The sequence below is a fragment of the Columba livia genome, chromosome 2 (assembly GCF_036013475.1).
Source record: "Columba livia isolate bColLiv1 breed racing homer chromosome 2, bColLiv1.pat.W.v2, whole genome shotgun sequence".
Taxonomy (NCBI): Eukaryota; Metazoa; Chordata; class Aves; order Columbiformes; family Columbidae; genus Columba; species Columba livia.
In genome coordinates this window covers 44020989-44037149 of record NC_088603.1, presented here as the reverse complement: position 1 = coordinate 44037149, position 16161 = coordinate 44020989, and the positions used below count along the sequence as shown (strand labels likewise).

The 16161-nt window shown below is 38.5% G+C and overlaps 1 protein-coding gene across 3 annotated transcripts in view; it reads left to right on the top strand.

Moving 5' to 3' along the window:
• The window catches only part of GADL1 (glutamate decarboxylase like 1), a 75642-nt gene that overhangs the window by 6658 nt on the left and 52823 nt on the right, over window positions 1–16161 (top strand). For all 3 annotated transcript variants that reach the window (XM_065051610.1, XM_065051613.1, XM_065051612.1), the window contains exons 2-6: window positions 6386–6558; window positions 7407–7533; window positions 9253–9343; window positions 10024–10130; window positions 11638–11753. In XM_065051610.1, coding sequence (XP_064907682.1) covers window positions 6386–6558; window positions 7407–7533; window positions 9253–9343; window positions 10024–10130; window positions 11638–11753 — 614 coding nt within the window. The remainder of the gene's footprint in view (window positions 1–6385; window positions 6559–7406; window positions 7534–9252; window positions 9344–10023; window positions 10131–11637; window positions 11754–16161) is intronic.

Sequence of the window (16161 nt, the reverse complement as noted above, 5' to 3'; positions counted from 1 at the left end):
GCCCTTCAGCCTTAGCAGTGAGCTCAAAGGGTCTATTGAGGGGCCTTTGAGCCCAGACACAAGCACTTTTGTTTTCCTTGAGTCTTGCTCTATGAAGCTCATGTTTACATGGTTGGTGGATTCCTCTAAAGGGAAGCACCCAACTTATTCGCTCTCCACAGGCCTGGTCCATAAACTTGCAAAACAGGAACACGTAGTATGGGGTAATTACACAAGCCCTACCATACCTGTGGCTACTCTTTTTTTCATATATAATATACTATATAGTATATATAGTATATATACTATATAGTATCCAGTATACATGTATACTGGATTCTAAGAAACTTGCACCTCCTTTACTTGTCAACAGGCCCAAGAATTCAGTTTACTAAACACCAAGGTGTTTTGCCTTAAAACTGAAGTGGCTTTACTTCAGTCACAAACATACAGAAAGCAGTGATTAAGGAAAGAAAAATGTCTTTAAAGATTGTATGTATGCCGAGGGACTCAAATAGCTGCGTAGTACAGGACAGGTTTGTGTTTTAATGCTTTGATACATGATGCGGTGCCACAGTAATCCATTAAACATGGTGGTGTGGAGTCTTGACACTGAAGTTCACTTGTTTTCTTTTGCTAGACACAGTGAAAGAAAATACTGAGGTCTTCTGAAAGAAGAGCCATTATTAGATCATACAGAGTGAGAAATTTAAAACTTGTTTCAGATTAATGCTGGCAATTATTATTGTATTTGTTACAAAGCAGAAAACAGCCTTTGGTCAAAGCCAGACTTTTTCATTCACTTGAATATTCAATGGTGCTCATACAGTGTAAGATGAACAGGATTTGGCTCTGACATTCCATCACAAGCTACTCGTTCACAACTACCCCCTTCTGCTTCTGCCTTTTGCTTGTGAGCAGTAAATCTTTCTAGGCTTTTTATTCTACCCTTCCAAATGTTGTCAGAACATGCCAAATACAAGGCTCCAGTTTCTTTTTGTAGTGCAAGAATTTAGCAGTGAAAGTTTCTACATGTTTATGGAAACACAGTTGCAGCTTTTAAAATACTTGGTAGTGCTTACATAAAGATACAGAAAAATCTGGAAAAAAAGCTTATTTTTTTCTGTGTTTTATTTCCGATCTGATTCATTTGCATTTTCTGCTGGGAAAATAATATTGATCATAAAAATGAAATGCTGGTTGGAAATCCTTAGGCTTCTATAATAGAGTATTTCATTCAGGATGAAATGTGAGAATTATGGGCTTGCTTCTGCCGCTGCTGAAGCCAGTGGCTAAAATGCCCGATTGCCTTCAATTGCGGCAGAATCGAGTCTTCTCTTTTGCAGAAGGATATCTGGAACAGTCAATAGTCCTTCATTTCTGATTTAAAGCACTTCCATTTGGTAAAGATTTAGTTCTGTTTCAAGCTTGGAGCCATTTGGCTGAAATTGCATTTGATATATTTTCTGGAAGTCTGTTTTCTGAGCCTGCTTAGGAATCTGTTTCTGTATTCTTAAACAGAAAAGAATGTATTTATTGCAGCCATGTCTCTAGATTGTTTGCCTATTATGTTTGGAAACAAAAAAGGTATATGTGACAAGAAGCTGTTTCTATGAAGTGGGCTCCATCAGGTGTGTTTGAGGCAGATATGCAGAAGGTGCAAAATTCTTTGAAAATAATGTTTTGAGCATTTGGAATATGTGTGTGGTTTTTTTTTTTAAATAGACAGCATGAGCTAACAGCTCATAAAGGCTGTGTGTGGTTTTTAGCTTGGATGCTGACCTCTGAGAAGGTGTTAAAGGCATGCTATTTGTCTTGGGTACTGTGACGTAAAAATTGAACCTTGAATCTTTCTGGAGGTTCACCCACTTAAAACATAACAAATTGGTCATAGGATCCTTTGAAAAATGTGATAAAAAGAAAAAAATGTTATGGAAATTCAGACTTTTACCACCTACTTACTTGTCCTGTTCAAGGCTTTTACTGCAACCAAGAGGAAACAAGTGGTGGATTTTGGTGGTGGTTTGTTTGTTTGTTGGTGTTTTGGTTTTTTGTGTGTGTGGTTGGTTGGTTGTTTTGTTTGTTTTCTTTCAGTAAAGAGTAGTTTGGAATTCTCACAAGAACTCCAGAAGTAAGACAATTCAACTAGATGATTATGTATCACAGAATCACATAATGTTAGGGATTGGAAGGGACCTCAAAAGATCATCTAGTTCAATCCCCCTGCTGGAGCAGGAACACCTAGGTGAGGTTACACAGGAAGGCGTCCAGACGGGTCTTGAATGTCTCCAGAGTCGGAGACTCCACAGCCTCCCTGAGCAGCCTGTTCCAGTGCTCTGGCACCCTCACTGAGAAGAAGTTTCTTCTCAAATTTAAGTGGAACTTTTTGTGTTCCAGTTTGTACCCTTTACCCCTTGTCCTGTCATTGGTTGTCACCAAGAAGAGCCTGGCTCCATCCTAGTGACACTCACCCTTTATAATATCTGTAAACAGGCTGGAGAGTTGGGCGGGGAATAACCTAAAGAAATTTAAGAAGGGAAAGTGTAGAGTCCTGCATCTGGGCAGGGGCAACCCCAGGTTCTAGTATAGGTCGGAAAATTACATATTAGAGAGCAGTGTAGGGGAAAGGGAGCTGGGGGTCCTGTTGGACAGCAGGATGACCATGAGCCAGCACTGTGCCCTTGTGGCCAGGAAGGCCAATGGCATCCTGGGGTGTATTAGAAGGGGGGTGGTTAGTAGATCGAGAGAGGTCCTCCTTCCCCTCTACTCTGCCCTGGTGAGACCACACCTGGAATATTGTGTCCAGTTCTGGGCCCCTCAGTTCAAGAAGGACAGGGAACTGCTGGAGAGGGTCCAGCGTAGGGCAATGAAGATGATTAAGGGAGTGGAGCACCTCCCTTATGAAGAAAGGCTGAGGGAGCTGGGTCTCTTTAGTTTGGAGAAGAGGAGACTAAGGGTGGACCTCATTAATGTTTATAAATATATAAAGGGTGAGTGCCATGAGGATGGAGCCAGGCTCTTCTCGGTGGCAAACAATGATAGGACAAGGGGTAATGGGATCAAGCTGGAACACAAGAGGTTCCGCTTAAATTTGAGAAGAAACTTCTTCTCAGTGAGGGTGACAGAGCACTGGAACAGGTTGCCCAGGGAGGTTGTGGAGTCTCCTTCTCTGGAGACATTCAAAACCTGCCTGGACATGTTCCTGTGCGACCTCACCTAGGCGTTCCTGCTCCAGCAGGGGGATTGGACTAGATGATCTTTTGAGGTCCCTTCCAATCCCTAACATACTGTGATACTGTGAAACATTAATGAGGTCACCCCTCAGTCTCCTCTTCTCCAAGCTAAAGAGCCCCAGCTCCCTCAGCCTTTCCTCATAAGGGAGATGCTCCACTCCCTTAATCATCTTTGTTGCCCTATGCTGGACTCTCTCCAGCAGTTCCCTTTCCTTCTGGAAATGAGGGTCCCAGAACTGGACACAGTATTCTACGTGTGGTCTCACCAGGGCACAGGATTTGCAGTAAAATCTTGAGGGATAGGAATAGTGTATATATCCAGCAGTGGTTGGCAAAACCTGAAGACCTTTACCTCAGAACATGTGTATATTTTGGGGCTTGATTTAGCTGCTGATTGTGAAATAGTTGTTTCTATTAATTTCCAATAATATTCTTATGGTATGTTCCAGGGCAGAACTTAGCTCAGCAAGTTCAGATTGAAATGGTAAGTGATAACAAAAAAAATATTGAGAAAGTGGTAAATAATTGTAGGTTGTATTACTTAATGAAATATAATGTAGGCTAAATTCTGAACTCTTTGCTGGAGCATTACACAGGTGAGATACTGTTGAAATGAAGTCTCTTTCGCCTCCCTTCCTTCTGACCTCTCTGCTTTGCCTTTCGTAGACTGTGCCTGATGCCCAACACAGATGTGTTGGGACTAGGGGTAGAATATTGTCCATTTTAGAGAGGATGCTCCACAAAGTGTTCTGTGGTGACTGTAAAATTGTGTGTAGAGGTGCTTCAAATAGGGAACTGTTGTTAGACCCCTAACGACCTGGTAAAAAAAACTAATGTAAAGTTCTGCTTTTGATTTTCATAGAATTTCTGGCAGAGATTGTTGTGAAGCCATGGAGGTCCTCATATCACATCTTTGTGCAAAAGTGTCAGAAATAGCACTGTTGGAGTTACCACCAGAAAGCTTTTGCACAGCTCTGGTTCTAGCAGAGACCTGAGAGGTGGAGCAGAGCAAAAAAGAACAAAGAGTTAGAGTTCCCTTGCTTCACTGTCTTTTCTTCTTGTAACCAAAGGAAATACTGATGTCTGTGCTCTGTGATAGATATTTGTCGTCTGTATAGTATTTTAGATCCTGTCCTCTTTCCCATACAAACAAAACACCTTTGACATGCATTGAGACAGTAGCATCTCCAGGTGATGTTGAGGCTGAGATTCTTTTTTTGTGTCTATGTTAAACTCTGGTTAGTACTTAAGATAATTAAGATAGCTGTTTATGCATCAAATAACTAACTCTCAATCCAAATATGGCCCCTGTTCTGTCTGCCCAAAGATCTGATGCTGTCCAATTCCTTAATATCCTGTGGTTTAAGTCTTGTAAAGTTGGTCTACTAGCATGTGTTTTCAGAGAGAAATCTCTGACTTTTTCAAAGCTGCAGCTTCTGTACGGTGTCTCTGCTGTGGTATGCTGGCAAGAATGATGAGAACTGACATTTTTTATGTCTATGATTTTCCCCCTTTGCCTGTTGAATATATAATACTGTCTACCTGCTTGTTCTGTATTTGTCCCACAAGAGCGTTTATGCCTCTCCTATAACAATGTGCTGAAGGCTACTCTGTTCAGAAAAATTTAGTATATTGCCCCTTTTGGATTAAAAATAGGAGTAATTTCAGAAATGCGTGGGGGTCGGGGGTCTTGTTTTTATCATCAGCATTATGGGAAGCCTAAGGTTCCATCTGATGTTAGAATTGGATCTTGCTTGTCATATCTCTCCTGATAAGTTAAAGTAAACTGAAAAGTTTCTCTGAATCATCGGTAAATAAAAGCTCATGGGATTGACAGGGTTTTTTTCAATCAATGGACTTAGAAGTCATACACCCTTCTAGGCAACATTGTTTTTCTTCTATATCCTCCTGTGTATGAGGAACTGTAATTACAATAAGTGTGATGAATGTGTCAGACTGCAGTGTCTGGCAGTCTTCTGGAAATTCAGTTGTTTAGTTAGACTGGTGAAAAAGCTATCTTTCTTCTGTGCTTTGTAACTGAAGCAAAAAGTAAAGCTGTTTCAGAAATAGAATTTTCTCCTTCATACATCTTTACCCTTCCACCATCCTCTCTGTGGTTGAAGAAAACCTATCAAGGCAATGGTGCCTGGCTTCATAGGCCTCAGCTATTCCAAAGCAAGATCAGTGGACAGATGCTGTCTGTAACCCAGATAATCTGGATACGGTAGTTACTGCTTCTCCTTTCAGCGCTGCACTGTTTCAAATGTCTCTTCCCTTGATATCTCCAAATGTCTCACTTTCATCTTTATCTTCACGTTGATTAAAACTGGAGTCCTGATCTCACCATATGAAATCAATACATGAAACAGATACGTGGTTGCTGCTGTTGGCCAGTGTCTTTTAAGTGTCTTGGATGTGCTTTCGGAAGCAGCCATGTGCTTATGGAACACTTCAGGAGAGAATTTCTGGTAGATAAAGGTGAGGGAAAGGAAAGAGATCATTGTAGGAGAAGTGAACAAACAAGATAACCTGCACAACAAATTATTGTAGTTAGTAACTGAGGCTACTTATTAAGCTAAGGGCAGAAAGAAGTACAGGTATGTGATATTGACAGCAATCTCAAAAGGTTTTATCTTCATAGAGTATGGGTCGCACTTTGCAAAGGACACAGGACAGAGCAATAGGACTGGCTCATTGGAAACAGCAGCATAAGGATATAGGAAATGAAGCTGGAAATTATTTCATTAAAAAAGGGGAGCAGGAAGGATGGGAAGGGAGGGAAACATGTGGAGGGAAACATTTTCAGCTAAGAAAAGTGCCTGTTATCTTGCACTTTATTTCTTTTTGCCAGCTGTATCATGTTCTGGGCCAGAAATATATTTTCCTCTGTGTTTGGAAGGTGCCTTGCATGCTTTTGTATGCTATGGAAAGCAGTATATAGCATACAGTAGGCTATTATTTCATAAATAATAACAATCTAGGTTTGAAGTAACATGTTGTCAGTTTTTGTCTCTAAAGATTTTCCCACAAAAATCTAGGATTTTTGGGCATATGAAAAGTTCATGTGAATTTTTCCTTAGGTTGACTAAATCTTCAGCAATGAAAGAATATTTTTTTAGTTTATTATTTAGTTGTTCGGGCTTTGCTCTAATGGTGAGTTATTTATCTTTCAGTTGGTATTTGCAAACAGGAGATGGCCCAGAAGAAGAAGAACGCTGTTTTGGTGGATGGGGTCATCCTAAATGGTCCGATAACGGACTCAAAAGCAGGAGAGAAGTTTGTGGAAGAGGCCTTTAAGGTTATAATGGAAGAAGTCATCCAGAAAGCTGATGATATAACACAAAAGGTAAAGCCATAGAGTGTTGTTGAGAATTTGTAGCAGAGGTAACAAACAGTCAGTCAATGTTGTTTTGTTGTTGTTTTTTGTGTTTGTTTGTTTGTTTGTTTTGAGCTGTAATTTATTGTACTTTAATTAGCCTCAAAATTGCTTCTAGTCTGTGTCTGGCTCTAAAATAAAAAGACAGCCTTGCAAATTAAGAGAGATCATACTATAAAACTTTTCAATAACATAATTGGCATACATATTTGCCAGAAAATGATATATTTTTTTTTTTTAAATTTCAGAGTACAGTGTTCACTTTCTTTGAGATGACAAAAGAGTGCAGGGATTTTCTTGTTTGGAGTTGGGGGGATTTATTTGGTTGCTCCTTGGGGGCACTGGTAATGGTGGAAGAACAGTGGATGTGGAACTACTGTGAAAGGACAACATGATGAAATTGCTAAAGCTTTCACAGAACCCCTTCTCAAGAGGTTGTATGGGAAGGGGAACTGGAAATAAGTCATTCTTGCCTCTGGGCATGAACTGGTTGCTCCTACCCCTTGGCAGAACATAATCTGAAAAAGCTGTCATTACAAGTCTTTGGCTAAGGACAGAATTTGTCCTGCAGGCCTCTTGCTTTTCTGCCTTCCAGCATTCCCCACTCAAATTTTTATGGTCAAGCAATGCCTGAGACACAATAAATCCAAGATCCTATGAAACCAGTTTACCAGAGATATTTTCTGGTGGCGTGCTGCCCTGCAATGCGCAGTTCAGTGAAACCAGTGTTGAGTGTGGTGCTTAGCTTGTGCCTTTATAACCTCTTCCTGTTGGCTAAACAGTTCACTGCTGGTGTCTCCCCACCTCCCCATCACTAGGTTTGTGAATGGCGAGCCCCTGAAACGCTGAAGCAGATTCTTGACCTGGAAATGAGGGACACTGGAGAATCTCATCAGAAGCTCTTGCAGCTCTGCCAGGATGTCATACAATACAGCGTCAAAACCAGTAGGAATATGGTTTCTAGTAAAGTTATTTTGCATGTTAACTCAACAAGACAGGATAATGTTTACAAAGTTCTGTCACCTTTCAGGAAACTGGGGGTGTGAATGTTTGCATTCTGCCCGCCTATACAAGTGTGCAAACATTTGGCCATGTTTCCATTGTTTGGCTGAATGCTGGTCACCACAGGTTTGACTAAAATGTGTAATCATGGCAAACTAATTGAAAACTAATTCTTGTCATGGCATTGACATCAATGGTAGGTTCCATCATTCTGAAGTCTTGTAAAAGTCACTTAGGCAGGTATGATTAAACAGTCAAGCAAAGCAGGCAGGAGAAGGAGCTTTGTGTGTGACTGTCTGCTGCCTGAGTGGCGAGGAGCAGAATCGCCATTGCTGCCCTTCTGTGAACAAGAATACAGGCTTAGTGATGATTATCCTCCATTTACTATTGCTCTTTTTGAGCGATGGTCTTATAGGGTGTTAATTTGCTGATAGGCAGTAATTTCTGTTCCAGATACAGTGAGAAGAGAACCTGCAGTGTTTCAGAGACAGTGCACCACACCTCTGCAGGATTAGTTCTCTACAGCTAACCTTTTCTGCAGCACATATACTACAATTCAATCTTAGTGAAAAGGGATGAACAACATCTGTTCAGAAAATAGTGCTGTGGATCAGTAGGTCAGGATTTCAGATGTGACATAGTTTAGGCTGTGTTTTGGAAAGTGAGAAGGACATTTGATATAGTTAGTTGTGCGTTTCCAGGACATGTTCCCTGCTGCAGTCACTATTGCTACAAAGTATAACTAAAACAATTTTGAGAGTTAACTGTGCCTTTGAAAACCGTAGAAAAGTAGCAATACTTATCTATGAGGGAGTGCACTAATAATATGCAGATATAATTACTGAGTTACTGGAAATGTTCTGTTTATCTTCCTTTGGCAAATGGCCTTTAGATTTTAATTTGTTACACTGTCTCACCTTAGAAAGGATGTTATGTATAAAAAGTATGCTGTGCAAATAGACTTTGATGGAAGTATAAACATTTATAGAAGCCCCAGATATAATTTAAATGGAGCCATACAGTTTATCTGGTTTTGCATGTGGAAGTATTATGCTGCAGATTAAAATTTAGGTGGTGATCTCACTGCTGAACTGACTGTTTTTATAGTCAGCAATAGCATAGAATTTTCTCATAATTAGTTGTGTCTCGGTGTTTCAGGGCAGGTAAACGTGTTCTTTTAACTTGTTCTTTTAAGTCTGCAGCAAGGTTTTCTAAGCTGTTATACTGCCTCTCTCAATATTGAGACTTTGGTGGCAGCACAGGCGTAGCTGCCTGGGATTAGCAGGTTTCCTGTATTCTACTGCTTAGCAAAATTTAGCTGACCATCCATTGTGGCCTCTCAAGACCACTGTTAAAAGCCACTCGCTATAGCCAATTGTCAATCCCTTTTCTTTTTTTGATCTGTAAAATCTGTGGACAAGCCGAATTCATTCTGTGCACTGCTTACATCTTTCAAACCTTCTCTTGGAACATGGAAGTGTTTATTAAATTTATTTTCAAAGGGTTGTCTAACCTAAGAAAAGGACAGTAAGTCCAGAAAATACTGAGAGAATTATGGAGTGAATTGTGTTTTTCTGTGATCAGTGTTCAACTGACAGGGTCTGTGATATATTCTTTTTTCATGTATATCCTGTCATTGCTTGCTTTTTTCTGTATTTTCAGGTCATCCAAGATTTTTCAATCAACTGTATGCTGGAATAGATTATTACTCATTAGTGGCTCGTTTCATTACAGAAGCACTGAATCCAAGTGTGTAAGTGTAATTCTTTGTCCTCTTGGTGATGAATTAACATTATTTTTGGAATAACAGCTTTTTTTGCTTCCCCACCCCTTCTGTTTTCAGTACTACAGAGGTGGTAGGAATTGTGCAGGAATTTGGGAGAGAAAACAGTCTGAATTGTCTGAATAGCTCACCAGAAGGCTGCCTAATCTGATGAGGCCTTTTGTTCTACTTTGTGAGATGGGGCTTAAAAGGAGAGATCTTTGTCTTTCAACATGTTTAAACCTAGACTTCTATCTTCCTTAGTGCTTAAAAATGAATTCATCAGACTTACTCAGTTGTTTGTTTCCCTTGAAGCATTCTCCACAGAGTTACCTGTCTACTGTTTACTTGCAAATGCAAAGCCTAACCAGAAAGTAATTGTTGCTTGCAATAGATCATTATGGCTGAAATTTAAGTGTGTGACCTACATTAAAAGTAAGCTCTGATGTATTGCTTTGAGAGTGGAAGTGTCAATGGGATGCTGTCAGGAACTAAGCAATTACTGCACTGGGTCAGATCCATAGTGATTTTAGTTTAGAGTTCTGCTGATGGCAGTCAGCTTCTGATAGATTAGAGAAAGGTGCAAGAAACTTTTATCTAGTTTTAGCAATGTTCTGTGGCATGAGTTCGGTAGTCTTAATACCAATCATGGTGCTTTTATTTTTGCTCAGATATACATACGAAGTATCCCCTGTGTTTCTGTTGGTGGAAGAAGCGGTCATCAAGAAAATGATTGAATTCATAGGCTGGGAAGAAGGTGATGGTATATTTAATCCAGGTAGGAACAGTTCAGACTTCAAGCTGAGTCATTATAGACCAACCAATCCCAGTAATTCCATGAACATTGGGTTCAGGTAGAATATTTGAAAATGCATGCAAATATCCAGTGATTCACACACAGGACTATTTAATCCAGACTTATCTTTTGCATTCTAGCAATAATTCTATAAATCTGATCAGTGAAAGAATGAAGACAGTTCTACATTAAATTTAGTTATGTAGAAATTAATTGTTTGTAACTGCCCTTCCTGGTCTTATTAACGATACCAACAACCTTATTGGACTGAGTCAAACTGGTTGACAGACAGGGAGCTGATTTATGTGCTAGACACCAACCAGTGGTGCCTGAGGGTGCTGATCTGTGTAACCTACCTCTCAACAGTGGGAGCCAGAGTTCATCTTAGTGGGAATGTCATAAACTTAATTCCTTTGAGTTTTGATAGTTGGGTTTTTTTAAGTGTTATGATAAGGTCAAACAAACAAATATTTCTTAAGCTCCTTGATAAGCTATGGTTTTCAAATGTTCTGTAAGGAAGTGTTCCAGCCCACTGTGTTGAAATAATGAAGCATAATGACATTATTCCACAGATTATTTGGATAATAAATTATTAGGCTAGATGTGAAGCTTTTCTGTCTAATTTGTGGGTGAGAAGAGAAATTAAATGAGTATATGGACTTAACTCCACCTCTAAAACCAAAACAAAGTCAGTAATTCTAGCCTGTACGTAAGTAGTAGAAAAAGAAACAAAAATATCCTATTTTTTTCTTTTGAAAAAAAGTGTATTACTGGTGCGGATTTTTTTTTTTTTTGCATCAGATTTAATATGTATTTGCAGTAGAATCCTTGCTTTTATGGCAGAATTGCTTAGTTAAAACCTACTGAGATACTGTCAAAAGATAAATAAATTGTACTTTTTGGTGCTAGTTTTATGTAAAGGTTTGTCTTATTATTTTGCTTTTATTTTTGCCAGTGAATAAAACCCATCCAGATCTTACCTTGTAGATTTGTAGATCTTCCAGTTCCCACTCATAGTTGTTTGTTTGTTTTTTCTTCTTTCTCTCTCTTTTTTTTTTTCCCCGAATCCCTTTTTTGTCCCCATCATACTTGGAGGTCTGGTTGCTCAAGGGATCTCCTGGGCTCTCTCTGTACAGTGCAACCACAGCAAAGCTCAGCATGGGCAGCTGAGCTGGCAACGCTTTCAGCATAAATGGAAAGGAGCAGTTGCAGGGTGTCCTCGGTCAGCGAGGACTGTTTGGGCACAGTTCTTATTTGTCAGGAAATATCCCCAAAGTGTATTCAAGCACACTCTGTTTCTGTACTTGCTGCAGAGCCCAAAGTTTATTTTATATCTGTAGGCTTTTGCAGAGGAAATAAGTTCTGATGGATGCATCTATAGGCTAACTGTACGATTTCTTTTTTTCCTCTAAAAGGTTGAGCACTCAGACAAAGAACAGGGGCTAGGGCTGTGGCTGTGGCTAATATATTTGTATGTCTCTTTCTACAGGTGGCTCCGTTTCTAATATGTATGCTATGAACTTAGCAAGATATAAATTTTGTCCTGAGATAAAGGAAAAAGGGCTTTCAGGTTTGCCAAGACTAGTCCTGTTCACTTCAGAAGAGGTAAAAACAAAACAAAAAAGCTTTTCATTATAGAACTTCTAAAAATGAACTGTATTTTTCAAAGACTGCCAAATTATATCATTTGCATATATGATGGGGCACTGGTGCAATAAATTTGTCATCAGTGTATAATGTGAAATATTGGAGCAAAGTGAAGAAGTCCGATGGTAAACTACCCTGAAAAAGCTTCCTTGCTTTCAGAACACACACACACACACACACACAGAGATGTTCCTCCTCTTGGAAATTGCTGGTACAAGAATAGGGGGCAAACCTGAAGCAGGATGCACGTGGGATGTTGTGGAGGTCTGCAGCATTTGATTCCCCAGAGCATGAAGTCCAGCAGGAACCATAGGAAGGTTTTCGATACCAAAGCGTTTTTTCTTGCAGGTTTAATTTGTAGTAAACTGAGCACTTGTGGACCTGTGAGATGGCTCTCTGCAGCTCCCACTCTGCCGTGTATCTAAATACAGAGTGGCTGTAGTACGGAACCAAAACCACCCTAAAACATTTTGGAAAAAGCTGCTGGACCTTTAAATAATTCTTCTTTAAATAACTGAAAATATGTGGTTAGTGTTAAAGTTTTTGAATAATATCTGTCCTGAGGGAAATTGAGTTTTATTTGTACATTTATTCTGAAGCAATTTTTTTGAGGCATTTTTTCTCACATCTGTCCCTCTAATTTTAAGGGTTTATAATCTGGTTAGAACAGGGTTGTTATTAATTCTGATTCCACCATATAAAGGCTGCAGTGGAAGTAAGAATCTTGTTGTACTATGATTTATAAAGTTACTGGAATAATTTTAGCTCTTAAGTTTACACTCCAAGCAGTTTGCAGTGTAAATAGACAAGAGGGTTATTTTGAAGAGGCCTGAGGCATACAGGCATTGCATAAGTTGTCCAAGACAGCACCTGTATTTTGGAACTGAATTGAAATGTCCTAAATAAAGGGATGTATTATTCCCAGGCAAAACATTTTCAGTTTTTTTTCATTCTGAAAAGTGTGTATATGAAATGACATGCCAGCTCATACTTAATCCATCACATTACATCTTAAAAATAGCTATGAATGAAAAAATTAGGTTGAAATATGTTCCGTGAATGCTTTTGAAGTGATGCACATAGAATTTTTATCATCAAGTAACATTTTATTTTGGTGCAAAATTTAACTTAAAAATATCCTCTTGTACTCTAAAACAAACAAACATTTAATTTCATGACAAAAGAAATGTATTTGACCCCCAGAGTAAATTTATTTTGATGTGTTTGCTTTACCAGAAAGACCCAACCCATAAAACATAGAACTGACCAGGAAAGTTGGTAAATTATTTGTAAGAGAATACTCTTGATCTCTGACACTTTGCTTGATTCACAAAACCATGTTGTCTTTAGTACTCAGTAATCACTTGCTGTAGAACTGCCGCTTTTAGTAGTTATTGTGGCTATTGTCTAAGATCTCTAGTGTCTATTCATGGTTATGGGGGAGGTGATGTGCATATTTATATATCCTTATTTTAGATCCACCTGTGCTAAGTCCAATTTGTTACCTTTTGCAAATTTGGTTCAGATATGTTGTATTGATGTTGTATTGAGAATTTATTTACTAAATGGCCCACACTGAAGACAAATATGTAAGTGCTTGTGTCACACACTCTTAATTTTTTATTATTTGTTTTATTTTGAATTGCCTTTTATTTAGCATTTTGTGCCCTTCCCTCCCTTCCCTCCCTGGAGAAGCAAATGATTAAAAAAAAAAGATCCTGGAGAAAGTTAACAGCCTGTGTTTATCTTCAAAGTGAATCAGGCAAACAGTGTTGGCATGGAGAAGCAATGAGGCTGTAATGAACTTAGAGTATTGACAGAGAGTCAATGCACATGGCTGCTTGAGGCACTTGTGTCATTTTAGGGTTTGGCTTCAACACTGCGTTCAAATGAAATTATTTTTGCCTTGAGTTGCCAAGTCCCAAAGTTTTAGTTTGGCACTTGGCACAATGGAAGTGTTGCCTTGCTGTAGAGAAGGGGCATGCACAGTCTTGTCAGTGGTTTAATTTTATGACAACTTGGGCTGTGTGCTTTTTGTATGTTCTTGGGTAACATTAAGATCCATGTTTAATGCAAGGCTCACCCAAGGTGCTCATGTGCCCTGTTTGGCCTTCAGAAATAAAAAAAACCTCCTTGTTCATGTAAGTAAAATGCTTGCCTACCTAAAATTATGGTGATACACAATAAACACTGTATATACTACTACTCCATAGTTCTCTTGCTGAACCATTGCGGAGTGATTCCTCTTGAGACAGCAGCAGTAGCAGACAAATTGTTATATCCCACTTTCTTCATACATGATTTGTGGCTCTGTAGGAGCTGAATACAGTTGTAGTTATAGATGTCAGCCCACCTTTTCATCACTTTTTGCTGTTTGAGTCCCATCTGAACTTTATTCTGACCCAAGAATATATTGCATTGATCTGAAGGGTAGAAATCTGCTAAATCTGAGGTAACTGGGGGTAGAAGAGGATGTCTGAAGTTGAAATGTGCATGCTGATATGAGCAGTTTTTTAGATGCAATGAAACTAAATTCCTCCCCAGTGCAACTTGATCATGAAAGTAATAAAGTGAGAGAACACAACATTAACTCACCGTCTTGTCCCTTGTTGAAATTACAACAGACAAAAATGAGCGATAAAACAATCTCATAATAATGTAATAGCTTTATGCAATCATGTTTCTAGGAAACTTTTCAAAATGAAGAAGATACAAATTTATCTTTTGTTTTAATGAGCACAGGTGGAAAGTACCTTGTCTTTGCAAATGTTATTAGGAAATGAAAACTATGTCTAGCTATAGTTAAAATAATACAGTAGCACATCTTAAATGCACTGTTCCAATTTGATCTTGTGCTCAAAGGCATTCATTTCGTACTACAAATGGCTACAGATTTAATAATGTGTCCAAACAAACAAAACTGCAAAAGGCATGGCAAGAATAATCTGAACTCAAAGTATTTAAAATCATTGTATAAAATTACACATATAACCTAGATACAACTAATACATTTTATCTGGATATTTGTTTCTCTTTTTTGAAAAGGCACTTTGAACAAGTGAATTAGTTGACACTGTGACTGGAGCTGCTAAATGTTCTCTGGTGTACTTTTTTTCTTCAAATGATGCAGTGTAATTTAGCATAATGACTTCCAGTAATGATAGCAGGAAAAGAAATTCTTGTACTTTTTCAATCAGTATAACTGAAATACTTTTTTTCTCTTTTTTTAAAAAAAATCAAAGACATTATATTCCAAATCTATGTAGTAGTATAAGTCTTGTCCCTTCTCTATCCTGCTGAAGACCTGATAAAATTTTCCAAGAAGCTTAGAAGTACCTGTGGAGGCAAGGAATAATTGCATGTTTTGTTTTGGTATTCCCTTTGTTCTCTTTCCCTCTGCTCTTTGGTATAATCTCCCAGGTTTTCAAGCCTCTTTTTGTCTTTGTCCCAATCTCCTATATCATTTTTTTAATAATAAAATACATGTTTTAGTGATTGCCTGTCTACTAGTATACTGAATTTGCAGGTCTACTGCTTTCTCAATTTGGAGCAATCTGATTATTCCTGGTGATTCATACCTTTCATTTGGACCAAATGGATAGAAGTCAGTGATGGAGGCAACTTGTATTTTAAGTGATTCACTAATCAGTTGAAAACATCTCGAAACTTCTACGGAACAACACACAACCACTTTACAATCATTATTACCATTATTGATGTAATTTGATGTAATGTAAGACTAATTATCCACCTATGTATGTTATTATTCTTGTAACAGTCTAAGTGAATGAGCCCTAAAGGCTTTGTGGATGTGTCATGTTACAAAATTAAGTTTTCTTAAAACTACCTGAGAGTATCAGGTACCCTCCTTTTATGCCTTTATTTAAAAAAATGGGTGATGGTGGGGGAAACCTTTTTGTTAAAAAGAAAAAGAGCCCATCTCATCAAAATAAGCGTGACAGACTTTAATACCCTTAATATATTCATACCCACACATTAAAATGTTGTACATTTTTCATAATTATGTTCCGCAGTAACTGCGTTTGTGTGAACTGTCTGGAAGAAAATGGAATTAATTAACCACCTGGCTTCACCTCCTGTATGAAAAGTAGCAATTGTAGGCATCTTCACGGTTGCTGGAGTATGCGTTATTTTAACTCTTCAGTAATAATATGAAAAATAGGCAATTTTGCTTTTTTTTTTCTTGAGAAGAGCAGTGATAATCCAAGGCTTGGATGATCTTGATTCTGAGAAGAACTATGTAGTTATATGAGATGCCGCATACTCTCAAAACTGAGTCCATTTCTGTGAGTGGGTAGACATTTGGCATGCTGCAGGTTATTCAGACTGGTTTTGACATTTTAAA